The sequence below is a fragment of the Myodes glareolus genome, chromosome 8 (genome assembly GCF_982192425.1).
Source record: "Myodes glareolus chromosome 8, mMyoGla1.1, whole genome shotgun sequence".
Taxonomy (NCBI): Eukaryota; Metazoa; Chordata; class Mammalia; order Rodentia; family Cricetidae; genus Myodes; species Myodes glareolus.
Window position 1 is genome coordinate 18,764,086 of NC_142033.1, and position 18,764 is coordinate 18,782,849.

General features: G+C 38.2%; 1 protein-coding gene across 2 annotated transcripts; it reads right to left on the reverse strand.

Annotated features, from left to right (window-relative positions):
- Nucleotides 1–1,443: 1,443 nt before the first annotated feature.
- On the reverse strand, nucleotides 1,444–13,955 carry Ambn (ameloblastin). 2 transcript variants are annotated; one of them, XM_048427994.3, is made up of 11 exons: nucleotides 13,941–13,955; nucleotides 13,095–13,163; nucleotides 10,650–10,715; nucleotides 9,250–9,297; nucleotides 8,432–8,542; nucleotides 6,895–7,092; nucleotides 5,939–5,977; nucleotides 5,630–5,689; nucleotides 5,483–5,527; nucleotides 5,050–5,094; nucleotides 1,444–2,117 (listed from the first exon to the last, which is right to left on the reverse strand). In XM_048427994.3, exons 1-11 carry the CDS (start codon nucleotides 13,953–13,955, stop codon nucleotides 1,584–1,586), a joined length of 1,230 nt encoding a protein of 409 aa, XP_048283951.1. In that variant the 3' UTR covers nucleotides 1,444–1,583. The 2 variants fall into 2 exon arrangements, with proteins under 2 accessions (XP_048283951.1, XP_048283944.1); XM_048427987.3 differs by having other exon boundaries at nucleotides 6,895–7,137.
- Between the last annotated feature and the right edge of the window lie 4,809 nt (nucleotides 13,956–18,764).

The window sequence follows — 18,764 nt, forward strand, 5'->3', positions numbered from 1 at the left end:
CTCTAGGGAGGTCGGGAGAAGAGGGCCCTGCCTGAAGAGGGAGTGGGTGCAACATGTTCCTTGACATTCCCAAAGTGTTCCCAGTTTGGAAACATTTCAGGCACTTTCTTCTTTGATTATGGTCTGAACCATTCATCAGGAGATGGGGCAGAGTTTAGGTTTATAGAGCTGGGAAACTTAGGAGAAGTAGGATGAGGGGATCAGGAAGCTCATTTCCAGTGATGATCAAAACTGGGTTCACAATTTCTTCATTTAGCCAGACTCCACTGATGAATACACGCTTGTCCCTGGTAGTAAGCATGGGTTGTTTTCTACATTCTACTTTCCCATGTTGTCTCTTGTCTACATGACTCTGGGTTTCTTCTTTTTGGAGACTTCATTCTGCAAACCTTTATGTTACTAAGAAAACATGTTTGGTTCTTTTTTGCTCATCTAATGCCACTTAGGTTAAACTAGAAGCCTCATGTTCACTAATTAAAAAAGATTGTGTGTGTGTGTGTGTGTGTGTGTGTGTGTGTGTGTACCTACACAAATGTGCCATGGTGCTTATAGATGTAGGAGGACAACTTTTGGGAGTCACTTCTCTTCTACCATGTGAATCCCTGGGGATCAGCCTCAGGTTGTCAGGCCTGGTGGTGAGGCCTGCTGAGCTACCTGGCTCGCCCTCACAATCATTTTCTCCATGGTATCAGGGTTTGGTCTTTTCATGGAACTTTGACAATGTATAGTAGGCCTGAGCATGATTTTTTATTTTTTGCAGCATTGTGAGATGATGTATGTATAGTAATTGAGCTTGCCATAGACTGACTGTTTTGTTATTACTGTGATTATCGGTCAGTTGTGTCCATCCTCATTTCTGAAGGATGGGACCATAAACCTGATGCCTTGCACAGTGCCTAGGGCTTATGTAGATCTTCAGAGAACTTTGGATAAAGTAAATTAGCTAAAATAAGTTAATGAATAGCAAACAAGGGATGAGTATGCTTTTCTTAACTATTTAAGTACATATAAATAATAAGCATACAATTCCTGACATTTTCAGTGAGAAAAATCCTTTATTTAAAACAGGCCAATTGCCTTTTCTTTTCCTAGATTAAATAGTCTACAAATAAGAATTTTAAATCCAATATATGAAACCCAATAATAGCAGTCAGGGTTCTCCACCAATCGCCATTTAATAAGGTTTAAATGAAATACTTTAGAATTCTGAAACTAAGTGCTTTTGCTTAGAGAAAGAAGCAGTGTCACATTTCCTGGGTATAATGATGTCAGGATAGTAAGAGAAATTACATAGTGCCTAAGATAGCTAAGTGCTAGACCACCAAGTGCTGAGAGTCAGACTTGCTCTGATATCATTAATAGTATTTCTAAATCACGGAGACAGTTGATACATTTTATTTCAGTAAGAATGGAAGCAAGAAGGGACCTACACTATTTCTAGCCACTTGTATTTATTAATACATGCTTAGTGCTCTTGGTACCTTCACCGTAGAAGGGAAGTTAAGTGTTTTAGCAACAAGGTAGCTATGGGGACAAAGCTGGAAAGCTTGCGCAGACACAAAGTAGCGGCTATCTCAAGGTCATCAGGGCTCTTGGAAACGCCAGGCATTGTGCACTTGGGACTGGTGCACTTTGTTTCCAGGCATCATTGGCTGCTGTGTGTCTGGGGACATGGTGATATCCACGGTTGCTTCTCCATCACCCAGGGGTGTGGTAGCATCGGCTCCATAGGTTTCATAAACTTCTGCTAATTCGGGGGTAATCAGTGGGTCAGCAGCTGCAGGGGTGACGCCAAAGAGTTCCTGCCTTTGGCCTCCAGGACCCCTTGCCATGCTGGGAATGTCATTGGGGAAAGCAAGGAGTCCTGCATGGGCACCAGGTGCCATTTGTGAAAGGAGAGCTGGGTTTTCCCGGTTGCCTGGGTTGGCCTCTTGCAGCGGAGAGCCTTCTGGACCCTCTCCCTTCTCAGGGCCTTTGGTTACGGATACCGGAGAATCTACTTCCACAGTGAAGTCTCCGCCTTTGGGTGAATTGGGATTCAGTCCCCTAAGAGTTTGCCTGAAGCCTCCAAATCCTGGGAACAGAGTTCCATAGGCCATGGGACTTCCTCTTCCTCCCTGAAAAATAAATATCCATTGATGACACAATTATTGTGTGTTACTAATTCCAAGTAATTATACCTGGTATGTTCCCTGAGAAGCTGCAGACACTAGCAGAGCAGGGAGGTGGCTGATTGCCTAGTGAAAGCACACTTCTTACAGAAACCCACTTTGAAATACAGTGGAGACTATTCTGTTCTTGTCTGGGTTGGGAGAAGCCACTTCCAGGAAGGGCTGATAGAGACTCTGCCATTTTAACATTAGAAAAACAGTAAGTAAATGTCTGCCTTTTCCTTCTATGGTTGAGAGGGTTTGTGCCCAGTCTTCCTGTAACTTGTTATGACTGTTCCATGGATATCCCTGGGAGGTTCTTTTTTTCCTTTTTCCTTCCTTTCTTCCTTCCTTCCTTCCTTCCTTCCTTCCTTCCTTCCTTCCTTCCTTCCTTCCTTCCTCCCTCCCTCCCTCCCTCTCCCCCTTCCCTCTCTCTCCCTCCTCCCTCCCTCCCTCCCTTCCTTTTTTCCTTCCTTTCTTTTAAGGGAAATGAAGGAGCAGTGGATCTGGGGGAGAGGAGTGGTGGTAAGGTGAAGACTGGGAGGAGTGGAAACTGGGTGGGATGTAATGTATGAGAGAATAGTAACAACAACAACAAAAACCCAGTAAGCAGCTGAAAAGGGCTGATCCATAACTGCCTTGGTTGAGGAGGAGTGTTCTGGAGGATCTTGCTCATGGTAGTTTTCAGTATCCCTCAAATACAGCTCTATGTGTGAGTTTTTTTTTAAAATAACATTTATTTATGTATTTTATATCCTGATCATAGTTTCTTCTCCTTTCTCTCCTCTCAGTCCCCCTCATACCCCACTCTGTCTCCACCTTCCTCCCCAATCCACTCCTCCTCCATTTCTTTTAGAAAAGGCCAGGTCTCCCATGAATGTCAACAAAGCATGGCATATCAAGTTTCAGTAAGACCAAGCCCTTCTCATGTATTAAGGCTGGGCAAGATGACCCAGTATGAGGAGTAGGATTCTTTGTGTGAGTTTGACTCTTCTGCTTCACCGTGGATCCCTTCTCCCGCCCTCCCTTGCTCCCTCCCTCCTCTTCTTTCTCCTTTGCCCTTTCCCTCCAGTTCTCTTCTCCCTCTCAGACCCTTTCCTTTCCTCCCCCCTTTCCCTCCTCCTCTCCCTTCTCTTCTCCCTTCTGTCTTCTCTCTCTTTCCCGTTCCCTCTCTCTTCCTCTCCTTTCCTTTTCTTCCCCTCTCCCACCTCTTTCTCCCCTCTTTTCTTTTTTTCCTACTTTCTCCCTTCCCTTCTTTTTCCTCCTGTTCTGTTCCTTCCTTCTCTTTTCCTTAAATTAAAAACAAACTATAAGAAAATATTGATTTATTTGGAGGAAACATTTCCTCTGTGGCTGTATTTTAGAATTCTAAACTTAACATGTTTCTTTTGCTACCATGACCATGGGAATCAAAACTAGGACTATCCATATTTGGCCACAGCTGTGTGATTTTTTTTCACTGTTTTGACTCATTTTAAATCTCACCTTTAGTTTTCCCACTATCTTATTGTGTTTTTTTATAAACAATCACAAACTCTTTTGAGAATGAGGCAAAATATAATTAGATTCACTAATAAGATTGTAATTAGTATTTATCTTGGAGATTTAATTTTAACCAGTTGTGTTGGTAGTATATAAATAAAACACTCCTTCCATTCACTTTCTTTGGCTTTCATATTATCTCATCTAAAGCTGGCTCTGCAATCCCCTGGCCTGGGCGGTCTGACTTTCCTTCATCTTTCCCTTTAATAACATGGTCATTTGCCCTTATCCCTTGAATCTGACATCATCCACATGGTACCTGTCATTAGACTGCTAAGCTCCATATCATGTTGTATGTTTCTGGCACACAGAAGGCACTAACAAATGGTCAGATGGAAGTCTTCTTTAGTGATAGCATATGTACATGTATTAATTGGTGGGCCTTCTCATTGACAATGACTTGTTAACTTGATATGGTTTTAGTTTCATTTGCGTCCTAATACATGCAACTAGTAGACAGTTCTGAGAGAAAAGGTTAAATTATGTGAGGTTATTGATCTCAAATCTGAAAATTTTAACATGCACTAGCAACAAAATGATAGGCTCTCATTGACTTAAAATAATATATTCTCACTGGCTTAATATGCTTTATAATTATCAAAACTTAAATTCAAAATTTTTCCTTTTTGTTTTTTTACTTTTAAGGGCTGAAATACTTTTGAACTTATGTTGGAGACATTAGTCCTACAGGCATGGGATGTCTGTATGAAGCACACATTTTTTTTTTTTTGACTCTGAAGTGTCTGCAGCTAATTGTATTGACCTCTTTTTGAGGAGAGGTGACTCTTCTGCTTACATACAAGGAGTGGGACAAAACCCTAGGCCCAGAAATGGCCAACTTTCAGTACAAATGGTTAGAAAATGTGAGGAAAAACAAGTATTTTTGAGACAGGGTGTCGTGCAGTCAAGTCTGACCTTGATCTCTTGATCCTCCTGCCTCCATGTCCTGAGTACTGGCATTCTATGCATCATTTGCATCATCACCATTCTCAGCTCTGTAATGTTTTAAATCTGTTTTTAAAAATGTATTTATTTATTATGTATATAGTATTCTGTCTGCAGGCAAGAAGAAGGAGTCCGATCGAATTACAGATGTTTGTGAGCCACCATATGGTTGCTGGGAATTGAACTCAGGACCTCTGGAAAAGCAGCCAGAGCTCTTAACCTCTGAGCCATCTCTCCAGCTCCATTTTAAATCTTTTGATACTATTTCGTAGTTAGGCTTTCAGTTCTGGAGTAGAACAACCCAAGTCTAATGATCCTATAGGTACTTTTATGTCATTGCCTCTTGTAGGCAGAAGTCTGTAGCTGTTCTTCTGGACCATTGCTTTAAGAAGAGTTAGAAGGTAGTACTCACAGGCATTTCTTCTGAACTCATGAAGCCAATTCTGGCAGGAGCATTCTGTTGAAAAAGAAACAATGCAACACTTTATGAACTAGAAGTCCTCCTGACTTTCCTATCTACCCAAAACAAAGTAAAAACAAGCAAGCAAGCAAACAAGTATTCCGCTAAGACTTAGTAGTGCTGTGTCCAGAGGCAGAGAGCCGAGTTGTTATTAAGTAAATAGAGCCAATCTGACAGATTTAAAATGAACGTTTTCTTTAATGCTGTTGGGTGTGTCTGTCTAGAATTATGCAAATAGAGAAGTGTGCCATCTTACTGTTCAAATCATAAATGTAGACATTTAGGGAATATTTATTTGGAATAGTTTGTGTTAGGTACGAATTCTATGATTTTTAGACCTGAAGATGATATCTAATTGATGCTCTTTTACAGAAGATGAACTTACCAGTTGGTTTGCTCCATAAGACATGTAAAACATTCCTGGGTAAAACTAAGCAGAACAAAATAGTTATATAAAAAAGTGAATCTTCCCAAGATAGATCTTTTAAGTAAGTTTCAAACACAGCAGTAGAAGTAGGAGACAGAGACTTACAGCTGATGGTTTATTGTGTGCCATTGGTCCCCGAGATACGGAATGGGCTATCTGGAACACCTTTGACAGGTAGAAATCATAGCGGTTGATCAACACAGACAAATATCCACTGCAACAACTTTTAAGAGCTCCAGGAACATATCTTTTTGATCAATAAGTGTGAAATTAGTACTTAATGGTTAATAAAAAAGAAACTCAGAAATATTCCACATACATAGGCAAATAAGAAAATAAAAAATTAATCTAAGCTTTTTAAGATATGGAGATACTTTTTCTCTATGGCAGTATCTCATTGAGATCTGTACTTACTGTTGGGAACTGTGGATCAGCAAAGTCCATTAGTGGGACCTGTATCATGAAGAAGTAGTGAAACTATCAGTCAAAGCAGACAAATGGATTACTCACTTACCTTGTTTAGAATTACAGTAAAGCAGTCTAAAATGTTTCTCTGTTTTACCCTGTTTAAGTCTTGGGATGACCTATGCATTCACAACTGTCTTTTACTGACATGTCTAAAGTGAACCTGTAGGGAACATGTCTATCACGGAATTGCTGCACGTTACAGAGTAAATGGTAATGAGTGTTGGAATTAGCACATATTTGAGTGATTTGAAGTCTGGCACTGCCACTTAGTTTTAGTGTAATCCTTGGAGAATTTTGTAGCTTCTAAAAATTTGTTTTCTTAGGTATGTTTGTTTGTTGACTGTTTTCCTGAGGCAGGGTTGGTTTCTCTATGGAGCCCTGACTATCCTGGAACTTGCTCTGTAGACCAGGTTAGTCTTAAACTCAGAGATCCTTTTACCTCTGTCTCTGGAGTGTTGGAATTAAAGTTGTGCTTCAAGCCTGGCATCATCTTAGGTTTAAAAAAGTTCATAATATTTATTTCTTTAGGGTTGTAGTCAGGGCGATAGGAAGAAATATTAAATGCCTGCTACGTAGTATTGGTAGTTGCATGGCACCTTTCTTTTTCTGTCCATTACATCATTACAAGGTCATCTTGCACAGCTGTATTTTATCTGCAGAAGTATAATAATCCAATATTCTTCTTGTTATGCAGAGGAAACAATTACTGTGCTAAGTATTATCAACACTGAAAAACCTGTGAGCCTGGACGTCTCTGGACTGTCTTATTCCAAAGAGAAGGTTCTATCAGGACAAGTTTAGTGTTTTAGGACCAAGAGACATAAGTATTTAATTATGTCCTTTCAGTTAATTTTCCTTTCGTTGTGTTCGTGGGTGATCCTGATCTGCTGTCAGAAAGTTACCTCAGGTGTTGGTGTGGTCTCTGCGGGCACGTCCTGTGGCTGCTCATCTGCTGCGGTCAGTTCTCCTTCCTGCAAGGGCAGCTGTCCAGGGTGCATTGGAGGCTGAGGCCCTGGCTTCTGGGGTGTGACCTGGACACCAGTTGCTGCAGTGGGCTGGAGGAAGGGTTTCAGTCCTGGCTGGTGAGGCTGCAGGGATGGCTGTGATGGGAGAGGTGGGGGATGCACAGGCAAAGAATATTCATACTGTAGAGAAATTTGAAAAGAATGTCAGAAAGAGATGGTTCATTGAACCATGGTGCCTAGAATTTCTACAGCAAAGTGCCTGGATGTTTGCTGTTTGGAAGGGAGTAGTGTCGAAGCAGGAGGTGGAGGCAGTGCACTTGGGAAAGTTTTAAGTGTACTTACCCCTCTTGCTTTGATGGGACCTTTGTTTCTTGGGGCGCAGAAATCTATGTGTCTGAACTTTCTGGTAGAATGACTCATTTTTCTCCTCTGGGTAAGCACCACTATATGTATATCTTTATTTCACCATTTTCTTACTAGATTATAAGAATCTGTCACAAACTTCTCCCTAAGTCAACTGACAGAGAACAATATCTTATCTTTATTCCCCCCTGTATTAGTATAGCTACTAATAAGTGCTCAGTGTGTATGGGTATGTATCTAATATATTTTGTGGCTTAATAAAAGGATAAATTATTTTAAAATACTCAAACTTTTTTTTATCATAAATGTACTTTGGAAACAGCCAACAAGTGAAGAGACGGCCACTGATGACATAATTTGTGTGGTCGGTGTGGCCTTGTAGATGATGCTGATATGGAAGTCCACATAGTATTAAAAACAACTGTTGAACTACCATGTGATTTTTTGTATGTTTTTGGAAATTATTTGTGATTGGATACATATTAGTTGTAGGTTAATTACTAGAACTGGTTTGGAAGTCTCATACTAACCTGGCTCTGCTTCTGTCTTTAACCATTGCCTCAGCTCCCATAGCATTCATTACTACTATCTCAATTAACACCTTAAATATGTCCCATCATGAGCCTGTGATCCATTCTAAAATGCCCTTATTTTTTAATCCCCAAACCACGGTTTGGACGATATGCTTATTAGGAACCTAGTAAATAACAGTTGACAGATTGATATATTTATTGGTTTCTCTCAGGGTGTTGTCTTTTAGGATGGTTATTGTCATTTGGAATTAGTTTTTGTGTAATTCTTTAGGAAATTTTAATTAAAATGTATATTGTCCAGTGTATAATATATTTTTATTTCTGAGGTTTTTTTATTGTTATTACTGATGTCTTCTTTATTGTAGAGGCTATTTGAAATAAAAATGCAAATTTGTTTTAAAATTGAAAAATTTCCTGAGTAACAGAAGTTATAGGAGTTTATTTATTTGGTACTAGGGGACAGTTTTTTTTATTTATTACTAATTTGTATCTGTTGCTAGTAGGTATCAATTTTAAGAAGAGAAGTAGGAAAAGATCTTGAAGCTTGGAGTTTGAGCACATGGATACAATTAGCTTACCTGTTGGGTTTCATGTTCTGTTGGTCTTATCCATGGAAAAGAGCTATGCGGTGGGAGGAGACCATGCAGCCATAAAGTATTAAGTGCTTTCCCGAAGCCGAGTCTGGAATACTGACAGGAAGGAGGAAAGCATACATATGCTCAGTATTAGGAGATAGGAACAAAAAGAAAAGCAATACTGCTTGATATAAAATGGACAAATCAATTTTCCCTTCCAACACAATTAAATTATGTTCTGGGCCAAGTCACAATGTACCATATTCTTGGTTCAGATTTAGCAGTTGGGGATTTGTGTTTGGAACCATTTAACAAAATTATTAGTGTAAGAAATGGTTTTGTCTTCCTTAAGGAAATTTACTGCATGCATTCTGATGGTTGACTTTTTAGTGTTTTGAGACAGGATTATAGTACACCATCACTAGATTGGTCTTGAACTTGCAGTCTTTCTGCTTCAGTCTTCTGAGTGCTGGACATAGTGTTTTTACTTTCCTTTGTCTTCACATATCACTGCTACTCTGGTTCATCTTTTCAGACTGACCGTGTAACCCAGGCTGGCTCAGAGCGCACAGCATTCTTCCTGCTGTAGTCTCCAGCCGCTGGGATTGAAAGAGTGAGGCCCATGCGTGGCTATCACACTTTGCTTTGTTTTAGTCTTTTTAAATCATTCATTTCTTCTCTTAATGTTTAGGTATTGTCAATTAATAAACAAATGTTATCAATTACTGTGCTGTTGCTGTCACAGCCTCCAGTCAGGGATATTAATAATAAATATTTGAAAATAAAGTTTCATGAAGGTCTCATTCATCTCCAATAGTTACCTGAGAAAGCGCATTGAGTCCCTGCAAGCTCCCCAACTGTCTCATTGTCTATAAAAAAAAGGTGGGTTAGTGTTCTAATATATGTTAGATGTCCATATAACACAATTGATTTCTCATGATGTTTAACATTATCAAAACAATTCTTGGGTTAGGTCAACTTGAATAAAGCTAAAGTAGACACAAATGATCACTGAAAGAAAAAAATGTAGACTATAGCTTTGCTGTTGACATGGTCAGTCTGTGAAAATATTGAGCTTGCCATTCATTACATGGGAAAATGCTAGTTAATTGGGTGTCAAATTGAGACATAGGAAAATAGCTCATTCAATAGCACATTCAATACAAGAACATTTATGAAATATTGTTTTATCAACTCTCTTTTTTCTCATTTAAATTATTTTAATTTATTTATTTTACAAAATTAGCTGAAAAAGAATTTGGTAAAACAAGCAGTACAAATAAACTCTCACTTCTTCGCCCCCCCGCAGCCAAAAAGGACCTCAATATAATAGATATTAAACATTGTAAGAGGTGGTATCTAGGTAGTCTGCCAAGAATGCAATTATTACTATAGAAAGTAAATATCATTTATTTTTGAGACTAGGTTTCCATATAGAGCCCAGGTTGGTCTCCAACTCATGATCCCCCTTCTTGCTCAGTCTTCCTGTTTGTTGGGATTACAGGTGAACTCTACATGCCTGGCCTAGGGTCACCTTTTAAATGGAAAAAGAATAATGTTTCTTGCACTGAATTTGAGCTTAAATGTGAGGGAGAACCTCAATGAAGTTAGCTTTCCTTGAAAAATAACTATCTGACCCGTATATGTACTGATTGCTCTCAGATGACACAATTAACTCTGTGAAAAATTGTGATATTTACCATCCCATAGCTACTTTCTGTTAGCTTCTTCATTATAAAGCCTTCCTGTTTTACTGTGTTTTTCTAAACTAATGTTAATGCTACTGATAAGAACTTTCTTAAAAGCTAAACTTTGTGTAAGTATGCTGTGTCATGAGAACTTTTTTATCTAAGATATATGCAGCAGAGCTAAAAGAAAGCCCTTTCCAACTACAGAATAATGTATTTCAATAGCTACAATAGTTAATATACATATATTAAGTATTAATTACTAGTGTTGCTTTGATTCCCATATAAATGACCTAAAACTTAAAATATCTCAGAGTTTAAAACTGAAGTGGCATTCATAAGATAAAATTGTAATGAATGCCATTAATATTTTAGAAATTCTCAGAATGACAGCCAAAGATTTCTGGAGTAGGAAGAGTGGTAAACAATATATCATATCTATATACAATCAGAGACATGCTAGTATAGAAATTGTAAATATATACATATATATGACTAATATATAAATATATAAAATGACTAATGATACATACCTCTAGGCTCAAACTAGCCATGCCAGGAGGTGCCATGTTTGGAGCCCCAGGTTGTTGAGGAAATGCCTAAATAGAAATAGGAATGATTTTGAGATCTTTGCTAAGAAACTTCTCTAAATGCATATTTGTAGTAGGAGGTCACTGATGAATGAAACTTCTAGCAGAGAAGCTACCATATTGGTTTATTACTCAGATGATTTCGTTTTTCAAACAGAATGAAGAATTTCAAGTCATCTGGAGGAATTGTTATAGTTAGTAATTTTGCTCCCACAATTTTTTTTTTGGTGTTCATCGTAATACTGTGTTGCTCTTAAAGGAAACTGATGTACAATGAGAAATACATAAGGAAACAAAACACAAGAGTCCTTTATAGTCTTAAATATGATTACACGTAAAAGCAAAAGAGGTACATAAGCTGAATTTTCTTGTGCCGAACGTCTGTGCTTTTGACTATGGGATATGGTATGAGGTTATGCATTGAGAAAACTTATGTGACCTTTTCTTGCCTCCCATTCAAAAGGCCTCTGTGCTGTTATTTAAAAATTATTCATGGATCTGTGTTTAAACTTTTAGGTCATGGTCTGGATATATGGCTCAGCAGTTAAGAGCACCTATTGTTTTTTCAGAAGACCTGGATTTGGTTTCCAGCATCCGTGTCAGATGGCCAACAACCATCTGTAGTGCTAGCTCTAGGAGATTTGATGTCTCTGATCTCCTCAGACACCTGCACTCATGTGCACATACCCACACGCAGACACATACACTGACATAAACAGAAATAATAAAACTATCCTTAATTTTTTAGATCATACAGTGGATATTTTTCTGCAAATAGAAAATATTCCAGTACCAAGTACTATGCTATTGTAAAGCATAAGTATATTTAAAAGTAGCTTTCTAAAAAATATAAAATACTTCTCTTTCTAAGGATTTTTAATTTTTTTCATATATTAATATGCACCAATACCAGTGTCCAAAGGTTGGTGGAGACAGGAAGAGTAGAACTAGAGAAACTAGATTTTTAAATTTAAAGTTTTTTTAAAATTATTTATTTATATATTTTAGACAAGCTTATGGTATTTAGCTCAGAATGGCCTTGAACTTGTTATGTAGCTAAGGCTGGCTTCTAATCCACAACATTCCTAGCTTCCCATTTTCTTGATCAATTCTGTGCTACCTTACCTGCCAGAAAATTGGATTTTGAGAATTTTGATTTCATGAATATTCTCATTTACCTAGTGTTGAGATTGTAATTTTTTCCTTCTTAAATTTTATACTACAAGTACCTTTTTGTCTGACTGCCCATTCATCTCACATATATGGAACTTTGGGATCCTTGTCCTTCATTAGTAAGAGACTTCCATTCTGCACCTTTTTAGTAGTTAACTTTTTCATACAAGTACAACCCTACTTTCTGAGTCACAGTGCAAATTTTTCCAAATACTTCATTTTGGCTTATGTTAAAGGAAAGTCACAATGGGCAGTAAACACTTTTGGTAGTTGAATTTGTGAAGACAAGGAAAAAGATTCTGTGTGCCTGTGTTCATGTGTACACACCAGCGTGGGTACAAGAAGATGTTTAGAATTTGGGGATATTCTGAGAGCAGAGCCACCTTCACCCTTATTTTTAACTGTCCTAATTCCACATTTTGGAGAGCTCTAACTACAGGACAAAGTAGTTTGCTTATACCTGCTCCAAGTCATGAATTGAAGAGGAACATTATTTACATGGAGACAAATAGACAGAGATACATTTCCTGTGGGGAATTAAAAGCAAAAACATCTGCTCTGATGGGCAAACAAGTGCTTTTCTCCCATTCCTCAGTGTGATTCTGAACTACTCAAATGTGAATCATTATATATTGAAAGAGTGCCAATGTTTTAGGTTGATGATGGATGGCTGAAGTCGACTCCAATTTCAGCTATCATACAACACTAAGTTTGGTAGCCCCCTCAATTTTTCTTTCATTTAAAGATTCCTGTTGCATGGTAGAATCACTAAATGTGCCAACCTAATTACTAACTTTAAATGAAACTATGTGCTTTAATTTTATAACCTTGTAATGTTACTAATATATAGAGACATATACTTTTCCCCCTAAGAGGTTTTTTCTGTTTTCATTTCAATTTCATATGATAGCAAGGAACTTGATAATAAAATAACATAATGAGAACTTTAGTCTGCTAACTTTTCAAAGAGTGAAAGGAACATAGAAATTGTCTTTGAAATATCCTAAAATATTTTTTTGGAGTAGAAAAATTGTGTTTGCCTTATTGCTTTTAGAGGATAAGGCTGATGTCTGGCCACTGCAACTTTTGATTCACCAGGAGCTACACACTGTATTATATCAAGTGAGTTGGTGCCTGGACCCTCAGACTGTCTCCCCAGCATTTCTTTAGTCAGTCAGATTTGGGAGCCCGAGAGATTCCCTGGGACAGACTTACCGGCACTGCCAGACTCATTTTCACTAGGGACAGGAACAGAATCAGGCCCTTCATTTTGAAAAGTGGAATCTAAAACACAGTTGGATTGGAAAATCACATCAGGTAGAATTGCATTCACAATGGTAAAAATATATTTCCAAGAGTGAGTGTCTGTTCCTCTAAAGACATTCAGGTAAAAAAGCAAATAAACTGTAAACAACAACTGCAAAGCAAAGTGTTGCTAAACAAGTGGTTCCTGGGATGAAATGATGAACAGTTAAAATATGTAGCTGAGCACTTGTCTTTATGGAGCTACAATCTAAATGAGCATTTAAGAGCAAACTCCAGGAATATTCTTTAAGTGCTATTCACAAAATGGGTCTAGTGACCAATATTTACAAAATTTTATTCTTTGTTTAAACTCAAATAAAATTTGAAATGCATTTAAAATACAGTCAAATAATACAGAACCATTTCAACACTTACAGCTTTCAAGTTAAAGTTGAGTACATTTATCCCCTTTTATATTAGTGATTTTTCTTCCTAAAATGAATAATCTTACTACAAAAATAATATTTTGTAAGTTCAAGAGGCCCTTTACTTGGGCATGAATGCACATCTGATTAGCACATGTGATTATCCTCTAGACTTTTATACATTAGCCATTGTCACAAACATCTTAAAAAAGTTGTACAAATAAGTTTGTTTTCTTAGCTGAATGGTATTATTGAACATTCTAGCGGCTGAAATAGGCTGTTATTCAGCATCTTTTAATAAATGAAGACAAATTTTCCTTGTAGAGGTTATCTGGAGAGAGGAAAAGAGAATTTACAGCAGATATATGGAAATGAGAAAATCACATTTTACCTTAGATGCTGACATTCACTGTGCTCTCAGGCCTGATGATGCCAATCAAAATAGTTCTAAGAAAAGTAAATTAATTTTTTTTCTGGACTGTGCCTGGGGCTCTCTCTGTGTCTCTCATTCCAGAAAGATCAGAAACCTTTATTTAAAGCACCAATCCACCAATCAAAGTGAAGCAAATGCAGGAAAAAAATTGTGCTCCTGCAATTAGCCCACACCCTTTTATTGCATGTGAGAACACTGGGCCTGTAGGGTCTCGTTATTTTAAATTGTAACTCAGCCCCTGTATTTATTCAGAGAACTCGATTGCAGGGAAGACAGTGAGGGATAATGGACACCGGCTTTGAAGACAATCATTTTGGTGAGCTTGGGGAAATATATGTAAAATAGGTAGAAAACAAGCCATTATTTGTTTTGTGCAAGTGTTTATCTATAGATAAAGCTAGTGACCTAATGCCAGCATTCTCAAGATTTTGACCTTCATGTTCCTTATGGTAAAAGTAATCTTCCACCCTCACCCCACCAACACACATACCCTAGAGTGAAACTAAAATACCTTCTGGGGCTTGAAAGGAGAGATGAAAATGTTAACTAGATGCTGAAAAATTTGTGAATTTTTCCCCTCTCAGAATTTCCTAGGTATTTTCATCTGAGGATAATTGGCTAGAGATAACCATTTTTAAAAAAGAAATTTAAATTGATTCCTCTGTAAGAATTACAGAAAATTCTTGGTGCATATTCTTTTCTGGGAGAGTCAGAAAATTTAGAATTTTCTCCTGGAACCAAACAGATCTATAGTCAACTCTGCCTTACTCTTTACTCAGTTGGTTACTTGATACATCGGTATCAAACAAGATTAGCAAGTTGTCTTTGGGGGCACTTAAAGATAAGCACCAACATGGATAAGAATGATATACATATAGATAGAGCACCACCTGTTTCAAATTTTTTTCTGCCCTCTTAGTCTTCCCAAAGGTATGATTTTATAACATGGGATAACCATCTGAGACTAGTTTCTGAAGAAGGGATGACTCAGTATACACTTTAGGAAAGTAGAGATTGTGCCAATTATAGGGAACATTGAGGAAGCTGGTATTTTGGGAGAATGACACCTTCATATCCAACTGCAGACCTAATAGCTTCAAATAATGTTATACAAGAAACTCAATTCTGTTCCCCGAAGACATGGGTTGTTAAGTGAAACCCTCAGTGCTTGACATGGGGTACCTTCCCATGAGTTACTATTAGGGGAGGCCCCAGAGGGCTTCAAAAATCCTAGACTATTGCCATTACTCTTATTTGTTTATAGATAGTACCATTGCTGAAGACCACCACATGTTTTAGTTGTAGGACATAGGTCAGTCTCAAGCTGACAAAGAATCTTTCTGTTGTCTAGTTTCCCTGGTGCTAAAAAGTGGTATTCAGACCTCCAAATGGAAAGCAAGACACTAATGAGCTTACCAACTCTGGACCCCACATGCTACAATACCGACTGCTGGGCAAGATGTACTCCTTGTGACCTGACTGCAGTGGGACAACCAACTGCTTTAAGAATGGATTTGAAGCCTTGTTAATAGGAGGCAATTCTTGCCTAGGTCTGTAAACCTAGTCAAAAGCCCATGATTTGGAGACCACAAGCCCTAGAAGGGAGTCATTTTTCTAAATTGTCTTGCTGTCAGATGGCCTTAGAAATATTAACGTGTATACTTATAGATATGGGATATTTTAACCTTTGACAGGGATGTTTATTTAATTAATGCAGAATCTTGCACTGGTCAAAGTGCTAAGAATAAGTAACTGGGATGTTGTAGGAGAGAGCCGCTTGTTTGTTCTTAACTGCTCAGCCCCAAAATAATCACACAGAAACTTTACTAATTAAATCACTGCTTGGTCCATTAGCTCTAGCTTATTATTTGTTAACTCTTACATCTTAATTTAACCCATCTCCATTAATCTGTGCATCACCATGAAGTCGTGGCCTACCACCAAACTTTTATATCTCTGTCTCTGGCAGTGGCTCCATGGCTTCTTTAAACTCTGCCTTCCTTCTCCCAGCATTCAGTTTAGTTTTCCTTTTTTTTTCAGAGTTTATTAAATTATAAAAGTTTCCATTTCCGCCCCTCCTCCCAACACCCTCCCACTCCCCCTCCTCCCTCTCCTCCTCCCTCTCCATCCCTAAGAGCAGTCAGGGTTTCCTGTGCTGTGGGAAGTTCAAGTTCCTCTTCCCTCCCTCCAGGTCCAGGAAGGTGAGTATCCAAACAGACTGGATCCCCAAAATCCAGTATATGCAGAGGACACAAGTCCCAGTGTCATTTTCCCGGCCTAACTAAGTTCTACCTTGCTATCAACCAGGCCAGTTTCTTTATTCATTAACCAATAAAAGCAACCCATAGACAGAAGGACCTCCCACATCATTTCCCCTTTTCTGTTTAAATAAACAGGAAGGCTTTAACTTTAACATAGTAAAATTACATATAACAAAACAGGTATCAAGCAAGAATTATAGTTACAATATTTATATCTACTTAATCTTTTATCATAACTAAGAAAAACTATAACTAAGAAAAACTATAACTATCAATTCTTCAACTCCATCAAAGACTCCAGAAAGATATAATATTAGCTAAGTAAACAGGAAGTGCAATGTAAGCAACTTCCAAAACTTTAGAATTGACAGAGATATCTCGCTGCCTGGACAGTCACCCAAAGTTATTAAAACATTTAAATGCCATATTCTGAAGGTCGCTGAAAGATTTGAAGAATACCTATCTTACTGAAATATATCTCTATATATTTGTAAAATCTAACATGACTAGAGGCTTGACTGTTATAGATGATTTTCTATAAACCTATATTTCTTAATTATACATTGCATTTTTAAATGAGCTGTACGAATACAATACCTTAATCAAGGACAGAAATATACATATACACAGTATAACAAAATTGTCCTTAAATTTGTTTCAATAAACCAAGATCCATACCAATGCAAATCTCTAGAGCACTGAGAGTGCTCTGTTCATGAGACATTTATATCAACATCTCTGTTCTGCCAAGACCCAGGGAATATCATGGAAGAAGGGGTAGAAAGAATATAAAGATGTAGAGGAGAGCTAGAGAGATGGCTCAGCCATTAAAGGCTAGGCTCACAACCAAAAATATAAAAGATGTGGAGGAGTACTGTGAAATATTGTTTTCTTGTACTTATGAACTCACAGCAGCTTGCACAAGATCAAGTGGTCAGATTTTCCATATTGATGGGGAGGTGGCTCATTAGGACTCCACCCCTATCTCAGGAGCTATTGAGAGTGCTGGCAGCTATGGGGAGAGATAGTCATTTTTCTTTGGAGTTGTAACCACAGGTAGGTTACCCATGATTTTGTGGATTGTCTTGCACCAATATGTGGACACACACACACATTTATATATATGAGAGTTGGAAGAGGTGCACACCTTTAATCCCAGGAGTCGGAGACAGACAGATCTCTGTGAGATCAAGTCCAGCCTGGACTACAGAACGAGTTCCAGATCAGGCTCCAAAGCTACAGAAAAAACCTGTCTCGAAAAACAGACAAAAAAAATTTAAAAAAGCCAAAAAGAAAAAGAAGTTCTAGGAGAGTTGGGAGCATGTTGTGGTAAGGTGTGTTGAGGGAGTTGGAGGGAGAAATAAGGGGCAGTTACAAACATAATAGATGATACACATGCATGAAATCTTCAAAGAATAAATGAGAGAAAAAGCTGTCCTTGAAAAACTTTGTCTTGAAAACAATTATCTTTATGACACAAATATGTAAATAATACCAGTGTATTTGTAAACAGAAAATTTAAGTAAAAATAATTGTTTTATCCTTTTTTCCTTTCCCCCCCCCAAATATTCTGTGTTTCTGTCTCTCAGTCTCTGTCATGCTGTCTCTCTCTTCCGACCCCCTGCCTCAGGATTTTCAGTTGAGTAGGACTGTTGATAACTCTTCTCTCTTGATGGCTTGTGTAGCAGCAGCACCTTTCAACAGGATGTGACCACTAGGCCTCAGAGAAGAGGCCAAGTCAGTACCAGCTTGATTTCTCCAAGTCCTTTGGTCAATCGGCATGTGGTATTCAGTAATCATGTCGGTCAAGTTCTAGAAGGCAGCCAGGACCGCTGGCAATAGCCTATATTGTTTTGGTGGGCTCTTGTTCTCCCCAACCAACAACACGAGGGTGCCATCCCATGCCTGGCACTGTTTTTTTATTTTTTTTTATTTTTTTATTTTTTTGTGTTTGGCTTCTGAGCGGAGCATTATCACATTATATGCATTAACTCTATTAACTCATTCTCTCTCTCATAAGTTTATGAAATAGCAGGTTTCTCTGTGGCTTTTCCAAGCATGCTTAGGGTTATTTGTCCCTCTCTGTCCCCCCTGTTTTGTATTATCCTCCCTCATTCCTTCCCTGTTAATTCCCTCCTCTCGATGTTTACCCTCGCTCCCTTCATAGCACCTGTGTCCTGCTCTCCTCTTCCCTAGAACTTCCTTCCTTCCTTCCTTTTTTTCTTTCTTTCTTTCTTTCTTTCTTTCTTTCTTTCTTTCTTTCTTTCTTTCTTTCTTTCTTTCTTTCTGCCTGCCTGCCTGCCTGCCTGCCTGCCTCTCTCTTTCTCGCTATCCACCCATCTATTGAAATAACTTGAGAAGCAGTGGTTGGAGTTTTTCTTTGAATGTCTGGATAAATTTTGCTGTGACTCCATCGGGACTTGGATTTTTTTGTTACTTTTTTTTTTTTTAAAAAGCTATCTTTTCTCATTTTATATACCAATCCCAGTTCCCACTCCCTCCCCTCCTCCTGTTCCCTCCA

Coding starts and splice junctions, on each gene's coding strand:
- Ambn (XM_048427987.3), bottom strand. Junction 8,543..9,249: donor GACTCAATGCGCTTTCTCAG/GTAACTATTGGA, acceptor CCTTCCTGTCAG/TATTCCAGACTCGGCTTCGG. Junction 5,690..5,938: donor CTGATCCACAGTTCCCAACA/GTAAGTACAGAT, acceptor TACCTGTCAAAG/GTGTTCCAGATAGCCCATTC.